This window comes from Colobus angolensis, unplaced genomic scaffold (assembly GCF_000951035.1).
Source record: "Colobus angolensis palliatus isolate OR3802 unplaced genomic scaffold, Cang.pa_1.0 Scaffold206, whole genome shotgun sequence".
NCBI lineage: Eukaryota > Metazoa > Chordata > Mammalia > Primates > Cercopithecidae > Colobus > Colobus angolensis.
This window is the reverse complement of record NW_012115222.1, coordinates 2,030,217-2,054,643: the sequence shown is the minus strand read 5'-3', so window position 1 is coordinate 2,054,643 and position 24,427 is coordinate 2,030,217. Positions and strand designations below refer to the sequence as shown.

General features: G+C 34.5%; 1 protein-coding gene across 1 annotated transcript in view; it reads right to left on the bottom strand.

The window, feature by feature from the left end:
* The window catches only part of SLC12A2 (solute carrier family 12 (sodium/potassium/chloride transporter), member 2), a 104,816-nt gene that overhangs the window by 16,892 nt on the left and 63,497 nt on the right, over positions 1 to 24,427 (bottom strand). The window contains exons 12-19 of the mRNA XM_011942097.1: positions 23,512 to 23,635; positions 22,296 to 22,397; positions 20,975 to 21,130; positions 19,602 to 19,701; positions 14,300 to 14,411; positions 10,693 to 10,833; positions 4,579 to 4,685; positions 575 to 654 (exon numbers count right to left, since the gene is read on the bottom strand). Of these exons, the coding sequence (XP_011797487.1) occupies positions 575 to 654; positions 4,579 to 4,685; positions 10,693 to 10,833; positions 14,300 to 14,411; positions 19,602 to 19,701; positions 20,975 to 21,130; positions 22,296 to 22,397; positions 23,512 to 23,635 (922 nt within the window). The remainder of the gene's footprint in view (positions 1 to 574; positions 655 to 4,578; positions 4,686 to 10,692; positions 10,834 to 14,299; positions 14,412 to 19,601; positions 19,702 to 20,974; positions 21,131 to 22,295; positions 22,398 to 23,511; positions 23,636 to 24,427) is intronic.

Below are 24,427 nucleotides of genomic sequence, written 5' to 3'. Positions count from 1 at the left end.
GATACAGTACCTTAGGATAAGGCAAGATATTACCATTGGGGGAAACTGGATGAAGGGTACAGAGGACCTCTCTACTATTTTTTTGCAATTTCTTGTGAATCTATAAATATTTTTAAATTAAAAAATGTTTTTAAAAAAATTCATTAGGTCTGCTGAAGATAGAAAACATTATGACAAAGTTTAGGCTTCTATCAATATGACTCTGTATAAAGCATACTTTTACAAATATGAAAATGTCTAATGATTTAGTGGTCATTTAAAAATTTTTCCTCAGGCTATGTTACTTATGTCTTTAAAAAACCTGGCCAACAGACAAACCTAACTAATGTCTGCCTCTCCTAAGCTTATCCTTTGGATTGAATTTTATTCTCTCCAGTAATAATCACTAACCATCATCCAGGCTGGTTCAAAGAGAAAACAAACTTCAGTGGAGCCAAACAGATGTGATCTGAAAATGCCATATAATAAGTCCATGACACATAATTATTAAAAGTAATGAAGAGTTCATGAGAATATAATTTTCTAACAAAGTGGTTTCTTTTTTAATAAAAAACTTATTTCAAGCAAAATTTACCTTGTCCTTGAAGATGAGATATATCCAGACCTTCTTTTAGGCGAATAACCACTACTCCATATTGTATGTCAAAGGCATCACTAAAAACAAAAAAACAAACAAAAACAACAAAAAAACACAAAAATTTGTGTTATCCTCTATAAAATAAAGATAATAGTAGATGATCTCTAAAATTACTTTCAGCTTTAAATGTCTGATTTTTAAAACATGCTTTGAAAATCACTAAATCGCTTGTTGAGATATGTATGTTAGTTTCAAATCCCACAACATTCTCTTCTGTAATACCCTTGAAAACTACTTTTCAGATCTTTGCAGTACTGACATTATACCTACAGCAGTGGTTTAAAGTAGCAGCAGTATTTTTATCCTTCTAAGTTAAATTATAGAAAAACTACTTTCAGAATCACGCTATATTTATATTTGGGCTTATACCATTAAAACCAAGAGAAATACATGAAGACACACACACAAAAACCTACATGCTACTGCGAATGATAGCAGGTTCCAGGATATGAAGAAATTCTTTTTGAAAAGACTGAGGGAATTTTAACATAATTTTTAAATTTTTACAAAACTGATTTGAACAGTGGTTCAAAGATTTTACATACATCTGCAAATAACCTCTCCTTTTTTTTTTTTTTTTTTTTTGAGACAGAGTCTCGCTCAGTCAACCGGGCTGGAGTGCAGTGGCGTGATCAAGGCTCACTACAACCTCTGCCTCCTGTGTTCAAGCAATTGTCCTGCCTCAGCCTCCCAAGTAGCTGGGAGTACCAACGTGTACCACCACGCCCGGCTAATTTTTGTATTTTTAGTAGAAATGGGGTTTCACCACATTGGCCAGACTCCTGACCTTGTGATCCACCTGCCTCATCCTCCCAAAGTGCTGGGATTACAGGCATAATCCCTTTCATTTTTAAAAACACAACTGAGAGCATTCTATACACACAGAAAATACATTAAAATTTCAAACACAGTTTTAAAACCAGACTTAAACCCTGCAATCTCAGTTATGAGCATAAATCTTCATTTTAATCCAAGTTTTTCTCAAATCTACTGAATTAATTTTAAATTTTGAAGCATCATGTTGTTCTCTGAAAGTGGTAACAGGCTTAACTTTCATCTTTAATTATTATTTTTCATTGCACAAGTAATAAGTATTCACTGTAGACATATTAAAAACGATATATTAAGATATAGCGATATGAAATTAAAAAGGCTAAAATCCAATAAAATGGTCAAATTATTACTCTGACAAATGGAAGAATGTGTTCAGGATATAATATATGGTTATAAAAGGTCTTTTGTTTTTAAATCATGGAGAGACAATCTGGCCACATTCCTAAGATGAGCTAACTAAAGTTTAAAAAGTCACTGGAGAAAGAAATTTAATAGGCAATATTAAATGGATGGATATATGATAGATGATATAGACAGGTAGATGCATGGATAGATGGATATGGTTTTTGAGAGAAGCAAAACAGAGTTTAAGGAATTTAAGGAATTAATCTTTCTCAGCTGTATCTTGAAAGATCTCATTAATACTAGAGGAAAAAATAACTACAGGTATTTGAAAAATTGGTTAATGGACTAAATCAAAATCAATTTCTTTAAAGCTAGGGAAGATAGCTCCCCAAGTTTACTGTTGATTAAAATGAATAAATGTTTTTGTTACAAGCTATAAAAATTGATTTGCAGCTTCAGATCTTATATACTACTAATAAAAACAACATATAAAGCATACCTAAATTGCACAAGGTATTTAAAAATTACAGCTAAAACATCAGTGGAAGTAAACAAGATAAAGAATGAGCAGTGTCACTGCTTCGAAACTGCTATTACTTTACATGGTTCTAAAATCAGAAAGTAGTATTTCACCTATCCTTTAACTGCTGCCTGATGTACAGGCATGTTCAGAGTAATACTCAACTTTTCAGAACACTCACTCACTTTAACTCCTAGAAGGTCAGAGTCAGAAAGATCCCTTCCAGTGTTCCATTATGAGCAACTACACCTAATAATGTGACAGGCATATGAAATAATTTGTAAAAAATGTCACTTTTTCTATTTTTTAGGATAATTACTTCATCTCACTGCTCTTAGGTCTTGAGAGAGAAAAAGCATAGCCCACGGCTCATGGGTTTCATGGCTCATGGACCACATTAATCTTTCTGTCCCTAATCCCTATATATACAGAATACAGAATTAGAAAGCCACGAGGTTTTGCTTACAAAAAAGTTAATAAAACCAAAGCTCAACAGTAGTGACAACATGCAACAAATCAGCAGAGTTTTAATTTTACAAAAAGCATTTAACAATTAGTTGGTAAATCTTGTTTATCATATATATTACTAATCCATATAAAGAGGTCCTTTAAAAAGTAGAGTATGAGATCCAGCTGCTTCCTCAAACACTTTTCAAATGTCACTAATAAAACCATCACATGTGAGACAGGCAAATATATGCAGTTATAGCCAAAGATACAACAGGAGTTCCAGCAAGGAAGTGACTCCAGTGAGAAAAAATGGTGATCAGATCAAAATTCATAGAGAAGATAGGACTTAAACTTTAATCTTAAAGCTACTTTGTAAATAAAAGTGTTTTGTTTGTTTTAAAGGACAATTATAAGAAGTGGACAGTTCTATCTCATCAGTGCCTAGGATGAGAAAAAAACCTCCTCAAATCAAGTATGGCATAGTGGAGAGGGAATGCTTATCTTCAGTATAAACAAGATAAACAGGTTAGGCAAATCTTAGAATAGTAGGAAAACAAGTACTTTTCAAGATTAAGAAGAAAATCTGGCAAAAACAAAACAAAAAAAAGGTTTTATTCTTTTTATTAAATAACTCGGTTTCAAAAAGCATGTGGTAGATTACATTCAACAGACACATCCACAAAAATCCACAAACAGAATACAACCAGAAAGACAAAGTAGCAAAAGAATAAAAAAGAACACACTAGACCAGGGGTCCCCAATCCCCGCGTCATGGACCAGTGGTGGGTGGGGTCATGAACCAGTGGTGGGTGGGGCCTGTTAGGAACTGGGCAGGCTACGCAGAAGGTGAGCCATGGGCAGGTGAGCATTACCACCTGAGGTACACCCCCTGTCAGATCTGTAGCGGCACCAGATTCTCAAAGGAGTGAAAACCCTTTTATGAACTGCACACGTGAGGAATCTAAGCTGTGCGCTCCTTAGGAAAATTTAATGCCTGATGATCCTCAATTGTCTCCCATCACCCCCAGATGGGACTATCTAGTTGCAGAAAAACAAGCTCAGGACTCCCACTGAGTCTACATTATGGTGACTAGGTAATAATAAAGTCCACAATAAATGTAATGCGCTTGAATCATTCTGAAACCACAGCTCCCACCACTACCCATGTCTGTGGAAAAATCGTTTTCCATGAAACTGGTTCCTGGTGCCAGAAAGGTTGGGGGACTGCTGCACTAGACAACCCAAAAAACAGAAGTTACAGTGAACTCAAACTTAACTCTTCAAGATGGTAGAAAAATAAAACATGTAAGTACATTTAAATAAAATAAATGTAAATAACTTAATGAATGAACCAAATGATTAACTGCAAAATTTGTTTGGAAGGGGAACAAGCCTAAACAGGGATGAAACACCCTTCCTCAGCAATTATAACGACATAGTTTAGGAAGTGATGGGTCTGACATTCGGGAACTCTGCTCAGCAACAGCTGTAGGGATAGGAAAAAGTTTACAAACTTAAATGAGAAGCCAGAGTGTATACATGTATACATATACATACATAGGTATGTGTGTGTGTGTGTATATATATATATATGCATGTATGTAAAGAGACAAAGATCAATAAAAAATTGTTAATAGATTATCAATTTAAAACCCAGATGATTTGTGTGATTCTTTTTGTTCTTATATTTCCATTAGAAGAGACATGAGAAACAAGCTCCAAAAATTAGGGCAAGCTTTCAAAATTAACATTTTCTAAATGAACTACATTATTGAATTAAAAAGATACTTACTGAAATAAGTTTATATACATATCCACATCCCTCATATCTGCTTGCAACCAATCTTTCTTAAATCCAAGGACAAGTGTGTTTGGCTTCATACGACCAAGACCAGCAGCCTAAAATATAGGGTCAATATAACTTTACAGATATATTATTTTCAACAAAATATTTTCTGAAGTGATAAAACTGCCCTCCAAATTGACAGCTTCTATAGACACTCTTAGCAAAAATTCTTCAGCATTGCATATATGCATATTTACTTATAAATTACATATACTGCTCCACTGATATTACATACAAGTAAACATACACAAAAATATAATTTAAAAATAAAATACTTGAAAAGTTCTAAATGTACATTTTTGTACTTTTAGGATCTACCAAAATTTTCATATTTTTACTAAGAGAAATAGAATTTTAAAAATTATAATACAGTGGTATTCTCATTTATACATTTTGATAACAGCCATTAAAAACTACAAACAAAAGTCCAAATGAATGCAGTTCTGAATCACATCAATACTAAAATCTGAGTTTATTCTACCAATCATGCAAAAGTTTTCGCTGACATTTGGCTAATTTCCTTCCTCAGTTGTTCCATCAGTTTTTCTTGTAACCTCATCAGGATTTGCAACTCAGTATGTTTAACAATAGGGAATCAATTTCGGGGTCTCCCTTCAGCCCTTCCTGGATACCAAAATCTGCAAATGCTCAAGCCCTTTATATAAAATGGCATAGTATTTGCATATAACCTACATATATCTCCGCTTATTCTTTAAATCATCTCAAGATTACTCATAATAGCTAATACAATATAGTTATACTGTATTTTTAAATTTGTATTATTTTTATTGTTGTATTATTATTTTTTCAAATAATTTTAAGCCATAGTTGGTTGAATCTGTAGATGTAAACCTGCAGACACAGAGGGCCAAAGTATTCCCCCAAATCCACTCAATCTAAGATTTCTAAACACATCAGAAAATTCTGTTTCCAAGATGGTGTGCACACACGTTTTAGTATTTTATTGTAGAAAAAGAGAAATAAAAAATTGTCATTTTAACCATTTTTAAATGTACAATTCAATAGTATTAATTATATTTGCAATGTTATATAATCATCTATTTCTTATATATCTATTTCTTATATATCTATGTTATAGATCTTATATATATCTATTTCTTATACATCTATGTTATATAATATGCTATCTATTTCTAAACATTTTTCATCACCCCAAACAGAAATTCTATAACCATTAAGTAATAATTACCCATCCCCTTCTCCCTCCACCCCTTGGTAATATCCACTTCTGTCTCTATGAATCTGCCTATTCTAGACATTGTATGAGTGAAATAACAGTATGCGTCCTTGGCATAATGTCTTCAAAGTTAATCCATGTTGTAGAACTTCGTTCCTTTTTATGGCTGAATAATATTTCATTTTACATACACACAACACACACATACACACACACACACACACACCCCACATTTGTTTATCCATTCATCTGTTGGGAGACACTTTTATCTTTTGGCTATTGTGAACAACACCGCAATGAATCTTTTTTATCTGTCCCTTTTGTTGCTCATGCTTCTGGTGTCATATCTAAGAATTCACTAACAAATCCAATGCCATGAAGTCTTATTGCTATGTTTTCTTCTAAGAGTTTTATGGGTTTTGCTCTCATGATTCATGTCACTGATTAAATTTGTATATATACTGTGAGGTCACATAGGATTGTGACATACTTATATCATTTTTTGAAAAAAAATTAATTCAAATATTTATCAAGTGTTGAACTGCTACTTGGGATAATTAGGACAGAAGAAATATCCCTAACTCTGTAAAGCTTACATCTGTTTTCAAAGTGTTCCATCCATGTACAGACTTCTTTCAAGAAGTAAATTTTCCCCCCATTCAATACTGAAAGCACCTTTGACTTGAAGAGGCAGATAAAAATATTCATTTTAGTTTTTTAAAACTATCTTAACCACACAGCATATTTTTAATTGGGGGCAGGGAAGGAATTGGGGAGTAAAAGAAAACCAAGAATATCTTTAGGCTGACAGCTTTTTAAAGAACTAAGCCATAAGATAACCAGGACCTTCTTAATGGTACAAAATACTGTCAGGTCACTCACAGAAATTTGTTACAATCCTGTAATAATTGAAAGGTTTTATTTTTATAAAGTTAACAATAACATCTTGCTGTACTCTGTGTACTTATATTTTCAATTTTGTTATTGCAATAACTTTCCCTTGAATGACTGAAACTTCATATGTATCACTCTCATCCCTAAATCCTTTGCAGATTCCAATCAAAGTAGCTATTCAGTCAGAGGTAATGTTTTCAGTGTCCAAATAACAATATGTTTATCAATGGAGTAATTTACTACTGAAAATATGTCTTCTCCAGAACACACTTCTTTACTATGTGATAGGAAAGGAGTTCTTCATGGATTACATAATTGAAACTTATTTAGCAAAATGCAGTCATTTGAAGCTTATTACACTAGTTTCAAACATTCCCACTGTGTTATTTCTTCAAATCTTTAGCAGTTTTCTGTGCATCTTAAGTCAAAATTTGCGACAAAAAAAATGTATTTAGTTTTGCTATTTAAATATGAAGGTTTAAAACTGAGTTGATAATCAGGTGGCTATTGCGTTACAAAAAATTTAAAGGGACAAGGAAATTACAAACACACAAAACAAGAAAATTAGCAGTGCTAATGTCCTTTGCTTAAAGAGGTCTTTAAGCAAGCTATTTAGTGATAAGATTGTCTCTTCTTTAAAATAGTGAAGTCTTAGGCTGGGCATGGATGCTCCCGTCTATAATCCAAGCACTGTGAGAGGCTGAGACAGGAGGATTGCTCAAGCTCAGAGTTCAAGACCAGGCTGAGCAACATGGTGAAACCTTATCTCTACAAAAACTACAAAAACCAGTCAGGCATGGTAGTGCATGCCTATGGTCCCAGCTACTCAGGAGGCTGAGGTGGAAGGATCACTTGAGCCCAGGAGGTCGAGGTTGCAGTCAGCTACAGCTACTGCACTCTAGCCTGGGAGACAGAGTGAGACACTGTCTCAAAAAAAAAAAAGTTTTGTTGTGGAAGCTGGATACTTACACACAGGTTTAATGATAAATAGATGCTTAAGATTATAATTAGTAACCAGAAAGATGAGGGGACAGAGAAAAATTGAGGGTAAGTCCAGTAAAACAAATAACATTTAAAAACAGCAGCTCTACAACTATACTAAAAGTCACTGTACAAACAAATTAATGTAAAAAATTCTTTTGACCAAGGTAATAAACAACTAAAAGACATCTGACACTTTGTGTAACAGGTTTCCCAACGGTAGAAAGGAAAGAGAAATACTCTCAGCGGCAACTTACACTAAAAATTTCAGTTACTAGTTCTACAGAGGCAACCGGCACCTATTTGTAATAATATTTCATACAGTTCCTCAGACAGCTCTGCTAGAAAGTCAGTCTCCTAAGTATCTTTCTCAGAACAATATTCTTCTATTTATCCTACAACTTTGCCCCACACTGATACAGTTGTCATGGCCCACTGCAGTAAATATATTAGGCGGATGAGAGTAATTTGGAGGATGAATTCTAGCTCCTGCCAAATTTACAAAAGAATCATTTATACCACTGAGACTTCCTAGAGCAGTGATTCTTAAAGTATAGTCCCTGAACCAAATTAGCCGTATCACCTCAAATTCTCTTGGAAGTGCAAACGCTGGGCCCTCACCCCAGATCTGATTCACTCTGGGGTGGGGTCTAACGATCTGTGTTTTAACAAGTCTACTAGATGATTCTGACGCATGCTGAAGTTTAACAACCACTGCTCTAAAGAAAAATTTTCATTTATTTCCTTCCTAAAATGTATTGCTTCTATACATTGGTTATCAGAATGTTCCTATAAATTATATGAAGGAAACAAGATTTACCTACTAGAAATAACCATATGACCCAGTGTAGCATTCTACCTATTTCAATATTCCACATACAAAAAGGAATAAAATATAAAGTAATAAACACTCATATATCTACCACCCCATTAAGAAACAATAGAAACACAGTAAAGCCTCCAATGTTCTTCACGTTCTCTTTGCATTTTTACTATGTATTCTATCATTTAGGAATTCATACATATAAAATTTACTACTTTTTTAAATATTTAAATCTTCATATTGTTCCTATACTTTTTAAAACTTGCTATTTTTTTTTTCCTAAGCACTGTTACTGAGGTATATCCATGTTGATAGCTCCCCTTCACCACTGCATAGAATTCTACCATACATCTGTACTGTTTTCATTTCTGTGATTGATGGTTGTTACTTCCAATTCTTTTTCACAATTACAAACGATGTTGCCATGAAGTTTCTTTTTTTTTTTTTTGAGATGGGGTCTCGCTCTGTCACCCAGACTGGAATGCGCTGGCGTGATCTCGGCGCACTGCAACCTCTGTCTCGGGGGTTCAAGAGATTCTCTTGCCTCAGCCTCCCAGGTAGCTGAGATTACAGGTGTGTGCCACCACAACTGACTAAGTTTTGTATTTTTAGTAGAGACAGGGTTTCACCATGTTGGCCAGGCTGGTCTTGAACTGCTGACCTCAGGTGATCCACCTGTCTCAGCCTCCCAAAGTGCTGAGATTACAGGAGTGTGCCACTGCGCCCGGCCTGAAGTTTCATATAGCCTTCTTCACATGTGCAAAAGTTCCTGTGAGATGCACACGTAAGAACAGAGCGTCCTAGAATATTCAAACCAAATTTGCAGGACATTTTGCCAGGTTGCTTTCCTATTTTGGACAGCGTTGTTGTCCAATCTACATTACCACAGCAGTGCAAAGATTTCCAGTTGCTCTATTTCAGGGGTGTCCAATCTTTTGGCTTCTCTGGGCCACACTGGAATAATTGTCTTGGGCCACACACAGAATATACTAACACTAATGATAGCTGATGAGCTTAAAAAAAAAAAATCACAAAAATAGCTCATAATGTTTTAAGAAAATTTATGAATTTGGGTTAGGCCACATTCAAAGCCATCCTGGGCCACATGTAGTCCGCGAGTTGGACCAGCTTGCTCTATGCCACTTCTAACCCTCTGTATTGGCAGACTTAATTTGGGGTCAGTCTAACGGATATGGAATAAGAGTATATTGTGCTTTTAATTTTTATTTCTGTCATTTAGTTTTCCTCTCTGTACATATATTTTGCTTTTTTTTTTGTTACTGACATAGTATTTCTGTCTGTATTCTGGACCGTATCTTTTGTTGATTACATGTCAGGATCACTATCTTCCCTTGGTCTCTGCTTCCTTTTCTTATTTTCATGTTTTCTTTAGAATCTCAAAATTTTAAACTACAAAACTACGGAACTCAACTTTTGGTGCCTCACTCTTCCCTAGCTCAAGGTCATAAAATTGTTTTAGAATTTTTTTCTATAAACAAAACAAACTGGCGTTTTAAATTTAGGTGTTTAATCCATCTGGAGATGTGTTTTGTGTGGTTTTCGTAAGGATCCAGTCTTTTCTTCACGTAAATAATGAATTATTCTGGCCCATGCTTTCAATAGCACCTCTGTCATGTACGTTAAGTTTCTGGTATTTTGTGCCATTCATCTAACTGTCTATCGCTATATTCAACACCACAATGTCTTGATTACTACATTTTTTTGACAGGGCTTTCTTTCCTATCAAGCAAGCCTACCCTGTCCGTTCTTCCTGGATTGCCTTGGCTATTCTTAACCCTGTGCTTACCAAGTTCTAAGAAACACACAACAAAAAGGGATCAGAAGACAATACTCTGAGTCTCCCACCTCTACTTTAACAAAGTAGCTCCACAATTACACAGTTAACACAGAACAACACAATATTTCTACGGTCCCTTTAATTCTGAATTATACATATCCTAGTAGTTTACTTTCAGTGTCTCATGCTCTACTGATCAAACTAGCCAGGCGACTCAAAGTAGTTTACTTTAATAAAGACACAAAAAAAAGATTTATCATTTGTATTAGTATGAAGAACGAAATCTATGAAATCTAGAATTAAAAAGTTTTAAAAAGCTTATACAAATCTAAAATGTAGGCATTTGAAAAGCATTAACAAAGTTACCTGCATCAAATACTGGGCACCTTCTCTCAAGTCATCTGCATGTACTGGAGCATAAAATGCCTTCATTTTGTTCTTAATAAGCCATCGCTGATATTTGGCTTGATCAATGGACATCTCTTTCATGGCTTGTCTTCGAGGACCCTTTGAATAAAAATATTAATAGTATATTTAATTAAAAAGTAATCTAATTCACATTTACATAAACCATTCATCCTGTTATACTGGCTTGAAACAGGTGACTAAATGTAGGGGCGGAAGAAGTATAATAATAGCATTTTATTTTCATGTAGTCTTTTTAATACATAAGATTACAAAAAAGTAGAGTTGATGGAATAGCTAAGGCACAAGGACGCCAGTAGAAAGAAGAAACACAGACTTAAAAATAAATTAAGTTTCCATTCTAAGTAAATGAAAGAGGTTAGAAGCTATTGAAAATGAAGAGCTTGTATTATACAGAGTAAAATAACCACCTTCTATTTTTCTACAGAAAGTTTCCCTAGTTTGATTTTCGTTACTCCCAAATGTCTGTGTTATTAATTCTAACTTGAGAATATCACTGAAAATCAAAGTGAGCTATATAATATTAATGCATTTTTCTTCAAAATTCTGTTAAAGGATGAAATAACAGGAGAAACTAAATGAGCTTTGTTAACTCATAACTCTATTTTGATCCTTGTAAGCAATACACAAAATGTTTTATACACAAATATATAAAACAAAAATCTAAAAATAAGCTTAAGAGAACACACCCTAAATGTAAATAAGTAAAAATATAATTTACCTTTTGTAGTAGGGAAATTGTCTCATTTGTAAACGTCTTATGCTCAAGCCTTGATTTAGCTGATCAGCTCAGAGACAAACTAGAAAACTCCACAAGTCCCAAGTGGAGTCAGTGTCTCCAAGAATCCTTCCACCACCCTAGACACACACACACACACACACACACGCCCTTTGACTTTGCCATTGTATAAGCAGAACAACCAGCTGGGGATGAGACATGAGGTATACAACACACACTTCTAGAACCAAAGCAAGATGAAGAACAGAACTTGGGAGAGAAGCTAATCCAACAAATACCCCTATTTCTTATGCAGCACAGGTAAGCCATCATCCAGTCTGTTCTTAATAACCACAATGTCAAAAAACTAAAAACTACTTTCGGATTAAAAAAGGTTCGTTATTTTTAATAGTTCTCTTCTGGCTAAAACAAAAAAGAATTGGCAACTAAGTGTTTGAACTTAGAAATTCAGCATTCATTTTGCTCTTCTTACATACCAGAGATACTACTTCCCCCTGAAGATATTTATCACAATTTGCCTATTTTTTCCAACCCCCATTTTTTTTTTTCTGTTAAGTAAATGTTCCCAAGTGTTCTTGGGACTTTATAAAACACACACACACAAGTTCTGCAATACATGTGCAGAATGTGCAAGTTTGTTACATAGGTATATACATGCCATGGTGGTTTGCTGCACCCATCAACCTGTCATCTACATTAGGTATTTCTCCTAATGCTATCCCTCCCCAAACACCCCTACCTCCTGACAGGTCCTGCTGTATGATGGTCCCCTCCCTGTGTCCATGTGTTCTCATTGTTCAACTCCCATTTATGAGTGAGAACATGCAGTATTTGGTTTTCTGTTCTTGGGTTAGTTTGCTGAAAATGATGGTTCCCAGCTTCATCCATGTCCCTGGCAAAGGACATGAACTCATCCTTTTTTATGGCTGCACAGTATTCCATGGTGTATATGTGCTACATTTTCTTTATCCAGTTTATCACTAATGGGCATTTAGGTTGGTTCCAAGTCTTTGCTGTTGTCAACAATGCCGCAGTAAACACACATGTGCATGTGTCTTAATAGAAGAATGATTTATAATCCTTTGGGTATATACCCAGTAATGGGATTGCTGGCTCAAATGGTATTTCTGGTTCTAGATCCTCGAGGAATCGCCATGCTGTCTTCCACAATGATTGAACTAATTTGAACTCCCACTAACAGTGTAAAAGCAATCCTATTTCTCCACATCTTCTCCAGCATCTGTTGTTTCCTGACTTTTTAATGATCACCATTCTAACTGGTGTGAGATGGTATCTCACTGTAGTTTTGATTTGCATTTCTCTCTGATGAGATTTTTTTCATATGTTTGTTGGCCATATAAATGTCTTCTTTTGAAAAGTGTCGTTCAGATCCTTTGCCCACTTTTTGACGGGGTAGTTTTTTTCTTGTAAATTTGTTTAAGTTCCTTGTAGATTCTGGATATTAGCCCTTTGTCAGTTCGGTAGATTGCAAAAATTTTCTCCCATTCTGTAGGCTGCCTGTTCACTTTGATGATAGTTTCTTTTGCTGTGCAGAAGCTCTTTACTTTAATAAGATCCCATTTATCAATTTTGGCTTCTGTTGCCATTCCTTTTGGTGTTTTAGTCATGAAGTCTTTGCTCATGCCTTTGTCCTGAATGTTACTGACTAGGTTTTCTTCTAGAGTTTCTATGGTTTTAGGTCTTACGTTTAAGTCTTTAATCCATCTTAATTTTTGTATAAGGTATAAGGAAGGGGCCCAGTTTCAGACATATTAATGAGAAAAATAACAGTGAATTTTGACTTCATAAGTATCAAAAAGCCAAACCACTCTATAAGGACAACACAGTTTGTTAAAATCTACTCATAATGAATAAGAAAAACATTGAGAGCTCAAAATTCAGTATCTGTTCCAAAATGCTACTTTGAGACCATTTAAGGGCAAAAATATTTTGAAAAAAAAAACTACCTGAAAAAAAAAAAAAAACCGGTTTGTTTGTCAAATTATTTCCAATCTAGAAAGCCCTATAAATTACAAATTATATACAGCATAAAAATATTTTAGTATAAAAAAATTATTTCACACCTGTCAGAATGGCAATTATTAAGTCAAAAAAAAAAAAAAAAACCACAGATGCTGGTGAGGTTGCAGAGAAAAGAAAACACTTATACACTGTTGGTGGGAATGTAAATTATACTTCAGCCACTGTGGAAAACAGTTTGGCTTTCTCAAAGAGCTCAAAGCAGAACTATCATTCGACTCAGCAATCCCATTATTGGGCATATCTCCAAAGGAACATGAATTGTTTTACCATAAAGACACATTCATGTACATGTTCATCGCAGCACCATTCACAATAGCAAAGACATGGAATCACCCTGAATGCCCATCAATGGTAGACTGGATAAAGAAAATGTGGTACATATATACCATGGAATATTATGCAGCCATAAAAAAGAATGAGACCACTTCCTTTCCAGAAACATGGCTGCAGCTAGAAGCTATAATCCTAAGTAAACTAACACAGGAACACAAAACAAAATACCCCATGTTCACTCTTATAAGTGGGAGTTAAACATTAAGTACATAAAGATACAAAGGAGGGAAAAACAGACACTGGGGGCTACTGGATGGGAGGAGGGGGAGGATCAAAAAATTATCTACAGGGTGCTATGCTTATTACCTGGGTAACAAAACAATCTGTACACCAAACCCCTGTGTTTAGCTATATAACAAACCTGCACATGTATCCCTGAACCCAAAATAAAACTTTAAAAAACTTGAAAAAGAAAACAAAATTGATACTTACCATATGTACATGGCCACAGATCATCAAACCAACATTTTTTGTGAAATCATGAACAAGATGAAGTAAAGCTGGACGTGAGTTTGGAGCACCTGTCATAACAAGACACTGTGGCCTAATTTAAGATGAAAAGACAAATTTAGATAAATTTGTGTTTCTGGCAACAAGAACATGATTTTAAGTTGTTTCTCTAAGAAGCTTTCTGTATTCAACTGTCCTTAAAACGCAGGCCACAGGATCCTCAAAAATAGTATTTTTAACCTGGACTTCATGGTACATGAGAAATGCAGAAACAAAATCGTGGAACAAACATCATGCCAAATGTCCCTCTACAATAACAAGCAATATTATACATCAAGATTCTGGTAGGTATTACAGAAAGAAATTATCATGCTAGTTAAAAAAATACGTAACAATTTTTCATTTTCTGAAGGTAATAAATACTCTATTAATAATTCTTTCACAGAGTTTGCGAAACTTCCTGCGAGCACAGCTTTGCCTTCAAATATGTAACAATTTTTCATTTTCTAAAGGTAATAAATATTCTATTAATAATTCTTTCACAGAGTTTGCAAAACTTCCTGCAAGCACAGCTTTGCCTTCATGTACAAACAGGTCACTTTCCTTCTCAGCTTGATCACTTCATAATTACTACTACTTCATGGTATCAGCCCTCTCTAATCTAGCTTAACATTAATCACTGTTGTCACGTGAGTAAAATCACCTATGGTGAAAAAAAGATTTCTACTTGAACTAGAAATTTTAATTCTAGCTATCAATGATGAAAGCCAAAACTGAATTCAATTGCCTTTGCAAATGTGAGACAGTGGCATGCCTTTCATATATTTGTAACTCTTGATTTTCACTGACTAGAAACGGAAATCACTGATATTTAATGAAAAAAATATACAGGTCTCCATTTGGTAGGTCCAAACAGGTTGGCAAAAATTCTTTAAGACAAGGATTTATATAATCAAAATAAACTATAATAGAAAGTGAACTGCAGACTACAATTTCTGACTTAAACATTAATTTTTAGAGGAGTCCTTAAAATAAGCATGAAAACCTAAATAACAACTTTTCAAAAAATACCATCTTACTTAGAATTTTAGCAAATGAGCTGGTAAAGCAATTCTGTCTGGGAGAGTTGCTTTGAGGCAATCAAACATGAAATCATGCTCCAGGCTTTCTGAGCTTTAGCAAGTTACATAACTCCTTAGCCAGATAGCATATTTCCTAGTCTTCCTAGGAGCTACATGTGGCCCAATGACTAACTTAGAGCCCGTAAGTATGTTCCTATTTCCAGGGCATGTCCTTTAAAAAAGGAAGCTATGCTGCCTCCATACATTCTTCCCCCTTTCCAGAAAGCTAGACTATGGATGCGGTGATGACTCTGACCACATGAACAAAAACAGCTAGGGAATGACTGATAAGGAATGTGGGTCCTGAGTGACCAAAGTATAGCAAATCTGCTTACCTGTCACGAACCATCTCTCTACTTCTGGAGAAGCATGTGACACCAATGTGTCTCTTGTTTGAGCCACTGTATTTTTCAGTCTTTTTGTTACAGTAGTTTAACCCATACCCTAACTAACAGAATCCGTTATTGTGAGAAATTAACTTGTAGCCCCTACCTCTACTAAATAATAAACCACAAAGATGTAATTTGGTACAGTTTTATCATACCAAAAATGGTACAGTACAAAGTTTATTAGGGATGACTTTGAGTAACAGCAGCAGAGTGCACATCTGCCTTATCTCCTTTCTCAAAGCTCTCCATGACATAGAGATTTTTTTAAAGTCACAAACCACAAAAATATCTAGAGCACAAGTGCATTGAAATATTGAAAGCTAGAAAGCAACTGGAAGAAAAGTAAAGGATTTGACAAATCAGGAAAAAATGAAATCTGAAAAGCACATGAGAAAGCTATGAAACTACCTGATTTTACATCTAAAAATCACCAAAATGCCTAGGAGTTAGGAACAGTAGGTCCCTCTGGACATGGCAGAACACTGTGTTACAGAAAGTAAAAGTTTACACAAGAAGTAACTAGATGGATCTAAATCATTTCCATCACTGTGATAGGTCACTGTCCCTGTCCCTTCCCAACCCTACTAAGCTGGGGCTTATTTGCTGGAGAGAGCCCCTGGTCTGGGAGTCACCAGCAACAGCTGGGGGCAGAAGTAAGCTACTTTTAATAGGAGAGTTTAAAGAACATGTATATAGTGAACCCTGAAACCTTTAAGCTCCTTTCTCCACTTGGCTCCCAGAATGCTCTACCCACAAGCAGAAGATTAAAAGAATCTTTTCTGGAAAATCTAATCAGATCAAAAAGAAAGCCTTTCTTTCCAGCAAAGCCACATTAATCCACATTAAGGATTTCAACTGACAAGCTCCACTCACCAATGCCGAACTTCCCTGGCCAAGTATTAGAGATACTTCATTTCAGACAAGGCTAAATCCCAAAAATTAAAGAAACAGTAAACAGTAAGAGACTACAAGGTGAAGACAACAAAAATCGTTCAGCAAGTTTGGTGAAGGTTAAGACAGTGATGAATATAGTTAAGTAAGAAGAAAAATTATTACTTTTGGGGAAACAAAAAAGCTATGTAGCAAAGAAAAAACAGTAATTTACTACATGGCTCAGCTGTTACAGCAGGTTTAAAAGTCTTAAAAATAGAAATAGAAATATCAAATATGATTGATATAATCAAAATCATGATATAAAACATACTGGGAGGATGGGGTATAAAGGTAAGGATGCATGCATGTGGTAGGCATATGTAGATGAAGTCTGTAGACTGATGTCTATCAGTCGATAATACCCAAAATTAAAAATCAAACAGTACAGTAGTCCCCCCTTATCTGCAGCTTTGTTTTCCATTGTTTCAGAATATAGAACATTCCATAAACACACAATTCATAAGTTTTAAATTATACATCACTCTGAGTAGTGTGGTGAAATTTCTCAACATCCGGCTCCATCTGGCCTGGGACATAAATTCTCCCTTTATCCAGTGTCTCCGTGCTACAGATACTACCTGCCCAATATCTGTACTGGTTATCAGATCAACTGTTGCATATCGCAGTGCCTGTGTTCAGGCAACTCTTATTTTACTTCATGATGCCCTCAAAGCACAAGAGTAGTGATGCTGGCAATTTGAATACGCCAAGAAAAACTGTAAAATGCTTCCTTTAAGTGAAAAGGTGAAAGTTCTTAGTAAGGAAAGAAAAAAAATCATATGCAGAGGTTACTAAAATCTACAGTAAGAAAATGAGTCTTCTAACTGCGAAATTATAAGGAAGGAAAAAGAAATTCAAGCTAGTTTTGCTTCTGTACTTCAAACTGTAAGAGTTGCAGCTGTAATGTGCAATAAGGGCTTAGTTAAGATGGAAAAGGCACTAACTTTGTGGATAGGAGACATGAACAACAACCACAAAAAGGTGTTCTGACCCATGACAATGAAGTTGAGTACTCTCTGCAGTTCCAGCTATCCACTGAGGGTCCCGGAACATAACCCCTGTGGGTAACGGGACAACTGTGCAACAACACAAGCATGATATTTATGAAGTAAATAATATGGTTACCTGTAGTTGTGAGACAAAGAGGGATATGAGCAGCAGGCAACTACTGATTTTCATGACAAACCTGGCAGACTAGCTTTTCCTTTTTACACAATATTCACGTATAATTCTCGTAAAAATTAAAAAGCCAAATTGGGCTAATTTTTTTTTTTTTTAGACAGGGTCTCGCTATTGCCCAGGTTAGCATTTAGTGGTGCAATCATGGCTTACTATAGCCTAGACACTTCTAGACTCAAGCAATCCTCCAGCCTCAGTCTCCTGACCACAGGTATGCACCATCATACTTGGCTATTTTTAAAATTTTTGGTCAAGACAAGATCTCACTATGTTGCCTAGCCTGGTCTGAAACTGCTGGTCTCCAACTCCTAAGCTCAAGCGATCCTTCTGCTTCAGGCTCCCCAAGTGATGGGACTGCAGGCATGAGCCACCATGCCCAAAAATAATTTTTTTTAAATGTTGCCTTTACTACAATGAGCCAAAGCAACAGATTTTTTTGTTTGTTTTTTAAATTAATGGCAAATAAACATAGACTCTTGGTCATACTCTCAGTTCTAGGATACAACTTTTTACATAAAAAGAATAATTTCTATTTTCTGTTATCTTTGACATCACTATCCAAAATATGCTGAAGTGAAAAGTTTTCCTCCCAGAGCTCTCATTCCTTCTTCTCCATTTCTGTCTACACTAAAGCTGAAGACCTGCGTGTGGTCTCTGAGAACTTTTTATTCTAGCAAAAAGGAAGAGGGGAATTCAAAAAAGTAACAAAAAAATTAACAATTACTTTGACTGGGAGGGAGACTGGGTAGAGCAATTCTTTTGACACTTATCTATGTTTCAGCATTTCTTTAAACATAGGAAAGATTTGTGTTTATCATGCAGAAGCCAATAAGGAGGGATTACTCATGACTAAAGAAAGTTTATACTGAGGGTTAATAAACTATTAGAAAGATAATATATTCTTTTTTTGTTTTTTTTTTGAGACGGAGTCTCACTCTGTCGCCCAGGCTGGAGTGCAGTGGCATGATCTTGGCTCACTGCAACTTCTGCCTCCTGGGTTCAAGCCATTCTCTTGCCTCAGCCTCCCAAGTAGCTGGGACTACAGGCATGCGCCACCATGCCTGGTTAATTTTTGTATTTTTAGTAGAGACAGGGTTTCACCATGTTGGCCAGGCTAGTCTCGAACTCTTGACCTCAAGTGATCCCCCAGCCTCAGTCTCCCAAAGTGCTAGGATTACAGGCATGAGCCACCATGCCCATCCAAAAAGGTAATATATTCTTAAAGTCATTTATTGAGGAAAATAGTAATAAATGCTCTTTAGTGTAAGCACTGATTCTTTGTCACTATAAGTTGCTTCCAGTTAATCACTGATAAGACACAACTAACAATTTTAGTGTGTTGGTAATGTACAAAATAAGGCATGTCAAAAAATCTTTATGAATCTCATACAGTTACATAACTTTAATGGCCATGGAGAAAATAAAACTTTGAATTGATGATACGCATCATTTAAAAGTCTTCAAGTGAGAAAACTCCAAAACCCTCATAACATTTTTTAAGGTAGATATTAATTTTTCTCTTTGTACAATTTTGTTCTTGAATAATTAAACTGCCCTAGTCCAATTAAAAATGTGAAATGCACATGCAAATGTCACTGAAAAATAAGAACTGACTAGCCAGCAAAAAGAAAATGCTTCCATGTTTCCTTCTTTATCACATACCTAAAGTTTTTCACGTGGTCTTCCACTCCAGTAAGACGAATTGAATGCTGCAGTGCATTCAGGTAAGTCAGGGCTTGTGTAGAGGATCCCCAATTCACATCTGTGGAAAGATAATGTTCATGCAGCATTAACATCAGTAATAACAACCAATCAATAGCGAATCTGAGGCACAGAGAATTAAACATGCTTTCACATTTAAAAAGTCAACTGCTGAAATACACTATTGTACTTTCAATAGTTCACATATACAGCAAGATATTAAGACTGATAATCTGAACTATAATTCATTTAAAGAAAAAGTATAATTTAGAAAAGACTGACATAGGGCTGCAGACATGCTGTCAGAAACTCTAAAAGAGTTTCACAAATAAATATGTTAAAATTATTGTTTGTATAGCCAAAGGTCTAAAGGGAAATGTGCAAATTTCTAATGGTTAAGAAATACTTGTTTATAGTACTTAACTGTCTGGGTTATTTGAACAGGAAAATTTTATTTCTTATTGAATAAACAACTTGAACTTCAAACGATTTTAGACATTTGTTAATTTACAGACTTCATAGGTACGTTAGAGAAATAATTTCTTCTAAAATGGTTTATTTCATTTCTGGAGCTACCACTTTAATCTAAAAGCTCATCATTTTATATCTGGATTACAAAATGTATTCTTACTGAAACTACTCTTGTAATCTCTTCCCAATCTATTCTATTAAGCCCAAATGAAGACTTTCTCATCAGGTCTTTCTTGTGTCACAGGTTATAACGCTCAATCCTAACATACTCTGGGACCAATCCTAACATACTCTAGCATCATCATCTTACATGGAGATACACTTAGCTGTTATCAATATGACATACTAGGAAATCACTAATCATTGCCCAGTTAAAATAAGTTTGTCCAATTTCCCCTGCTACACAGTATCCTAGTGGGAAAGACACTATGTCTTCCAATATGTTGTTAACTCCATGTTATTCAATACAGTTCTAAGACCACAGGAGGTTATATATATAAATAGCCTAGCTTATTAGGCTATATAGCTACTACAGTACTGTAACTGGATCCTTTCAAAAGATAATTTTAAAATATAGTGAGTGCAGCAAAATGTTAATTATATGCATTTATTTTTTTCTACAAATAGGATCAATTTAATTTATGAGTAAGAATGGAAATCGTAAGGATAAAAAATCTCGAAGTAACTGTTTTATTAAAACTACATGTATTTGAAAAAAATAAAACTTTTAAGAGTTTGGAAATAACGTATTTTAGGTTTCATACAAAGTAGCTTTCAAATACACAAAAGATGATGCTTAAAATGAAAAATAACAACTTCTAGATGTTTTCTAGCTTGGGATACAAACAAAAAAGGCTACTAACCTGGTTTTTTGTAGGTAACATAAATATACAGCCCAAGGACTATCACATATGTTAGCAGTGCAGCCCACCAGTTAATGACAAACATCACTATGCAACAAAGAATTGCTCCAAGAAGTGATATCCACATGTTGTAGTATTTGAATGCAGGACGCCATCCTAACAATAACAAATAAATAAAAGTCACGCAAATACTTCATCTGCTTTATATAATGGTACATATGTATTCAAAAATAACATTCTTTAGGGCTGCCACACTGAGAGGACTTTAAGCATTACGTATAATACTAAAAAGTGAAGTCAAAGACTATTATTGATCACAATTGAATTTGACAATTCTTGATGACTATGAAAAGGTAATATCTATTTCCACATTACTGTATCCTACTAGTTCTGTATTCAATAAACTCTTCACTAAAAGAGTAAATCAACCTACCTTAGGTGAATGTTAAAAACTACAGAAGGTTTAAAAAGAAAAAAAAGGTTTCAAATTGAATCCTTAGTAGTAACTAGGCTTTATTTTCTGGTTCTAGGATGACTCATATCCATAGTCTAATGAATATATAAGACATTTCAAACAAAATGTTCATTAAAATCATTAAAAACATAATCAACTTGCTAGAACTAAGAGCTGACTACAGAAACACATACTATGAAGGAAGCCCACTTTAAAAAATGTTGAAGACCATGTTTTTAAATTTTCATTGGTAAGTAGTTCCACAGGCAAAATTATTTTAAAAGATCATTTCAATAAAATTTATATATTTAAAGTAAAAACCTGATGCTAGAATGTTTGTGTCCAAAGTTCTCATACTTTATCTTCCCTGTTCTCAGACTTTCAAATCTTTAAAAGGAACAATGCTTTTGTTCCTTCAGTTCCTTTCCTGATTTGCAATGGTAGTCACAGTTTATAAGAAAAGTCTCATACATTTACAGTTGATAGAGACCCCTTATGTCAGAATTTTACAGAATTCACTATATTAAAACCATTTTCTTACAGGTAACCTACATCATAATGATGTTCTTAGAACTAAAATAGAAATCAGCTAAAGACTGAAAAACTAGTTTTTTAAAAAGTAACAATTTTTCAAATTGTTATCAGAATTAGAGATTAATGTTACCAAACGCTTTGAAGACAAACAATATTATCAGTAAACTTACTGATAAAGAGATCTTTGAAGACTTACTTTGAATTAACTATAAAGGCAGACTTGGCATTAATGAACTAATCCCACACATAATATCTTTTAAAATGTGGCAATACTTTTATTTTCTTTGAAATCAAAAATAATATTTATAAACTTTTTTAAAAATGTAAAATTACCTGGAGATTTTGCAAGTGATGCATGGAATACTGAAAAATTGATCAATGCATATGATGCAAGGAAGAAGTTTGAGATAATTGGAGCAATAACATTCAGTTCAGCTGCAAAACAAACACGTGTGAGATTTATTGACGTATGAGACATTTAACTTTTTACAATTATGAAGTATTTCAAATCTTTAGTTAACAACACAGCACCCCATAACTACCATCCAGATTTCATAAACATTTAGATTTTGCCATATATGCCTCATATACTTTACTTTTCAGGAATCCAATCCTATGCAAACTATTGAATCCCCTTTATACTTTATCTCACACTTCTCCAAACTTGGTATATTCTGTCCAGTCATATATAGTTTGATGACATATATAGTCTATATGTATCATATAGTACTGTTCTGCGTGTTTTAAAAGTTATGTAAATAGCACACCACATGTATCATTCTGAAATTTGATCTTTTACATTTATTTTTGAAATTCATCCACATTGAAATATGAAAACCAAGTTTATTCCTTTAACTGCTGCATATTTTTCTTCTATTGATCTAGGTTGCTTTCATTTTTCACTATAATGAATAAGACTAGAAACATTATTGTACGTGGCTCTTTAAGTATATATACAAGTTTCTACAGGGCACACACCTAGAAGGAAAACGGCTGATCACAGAAAAGTTTACGAGATATTGCCCATTTGTTCTCCGAAAGTGGCTACACCAAATACACATCTAACGGCATCAGATGGGAGTTAGTTTCCACATAGTCCCACAACACTTGGTGGTACATCAGCCTTTTAATGTCAACTAGTCTCAGAGGTTAGACAAAATTCTTTAAAACCTGAAAAAGTCCAATGTTATCTGTAGCAGCGGAAGACCCAACAGAGCTCACTTGTGATCAGAGGCAGAGTGCCAAAAAAATAGATCACCAAAGGCACTGATGTCACAGGGGACACTGGAACCCTTTTCCTTATGCCATTATCACATTTGTTTTAGGAAAAATAACCTAGGAATTCCCTTTAGCTCTAATGAGAACGAGGTAATGGCAATAATTTCAGCAAATATGTACTGAGTGCTATTAGTTACAGTACTTTATAAACTTTCTTTGATTACAAAGAGACTTAGTATACCAAGATAACATTGTTAATAATTTAATAATTCAATGTCTAGAATATAGATGCACCAAAAATCTACAATAACACACCATTTATATAACTAACCAATTAAGATAAATCCAAGTGCAATTAAGAATGTTAAGATGTAGCCACGAAGAGGTTCGTTATTTTTTCCATAACCTTTAGCAAACATCTGGAAAGCTGGGTAGATGTTGTCCTTACATAAAGCCTAATGAAAGAAAACATTAAAATGAAATATATTAAAATTAGATATACAGATGTGCTGATAGTTCTAATAGGTTAATCAGGATTGAGACTCAGGTTTCTAATTCTTGGTCATCTCTTTTATCCTGTCCCACATACTGCTTCACCTACAAAATGTAAAGGAAATTCAAACATTTCAAACATCAGAAGGATGCTAGTCAAAATTTCTATCTGCCTTACCCTATCCCCATGTTGAAATTAAATTTTATGAAGAAGAAATCAGAGAAGCAGGCATACAAGTAAAAACAAAGTTGGAAGCTTGATAAATATGATATAGTTGTGACCTATTTTAAGAAAAACAAGCCGAAATCTTAAAGCAGATAAAAATCCTGACTATAAAACTTAACTACCTTTCTTAAAACATTACTGAACACTGTCTTAAATGATATTTTCTACCTTTAGTATACTCATTGGCTATAAATACAGCATTAAGAACAAGACTGCAGAATCAACATTCATTTATTTGATTTAGCAATAAAAAGTACTTCCCATCAGTATTCAGCTGTTTAATGCTCATTAAAAGGAGATAATGTCTATCCTATACATCATTATACCCTCAAGTAATGAACACAATGTGTAGCACACGTTAGGTACTTAAATATTTGTAAAATAAAATATTTAGGTTGACATCATACTGACTAGAACAAAGATATTTTGCTACTTCCTATTTGCAGTCTTAGACTGCATTCCTATACCTTAGACATCTTGAAAATGTATGCTAAATATGTCAAAAAAGCAAACATCCAGCACTTCTAAA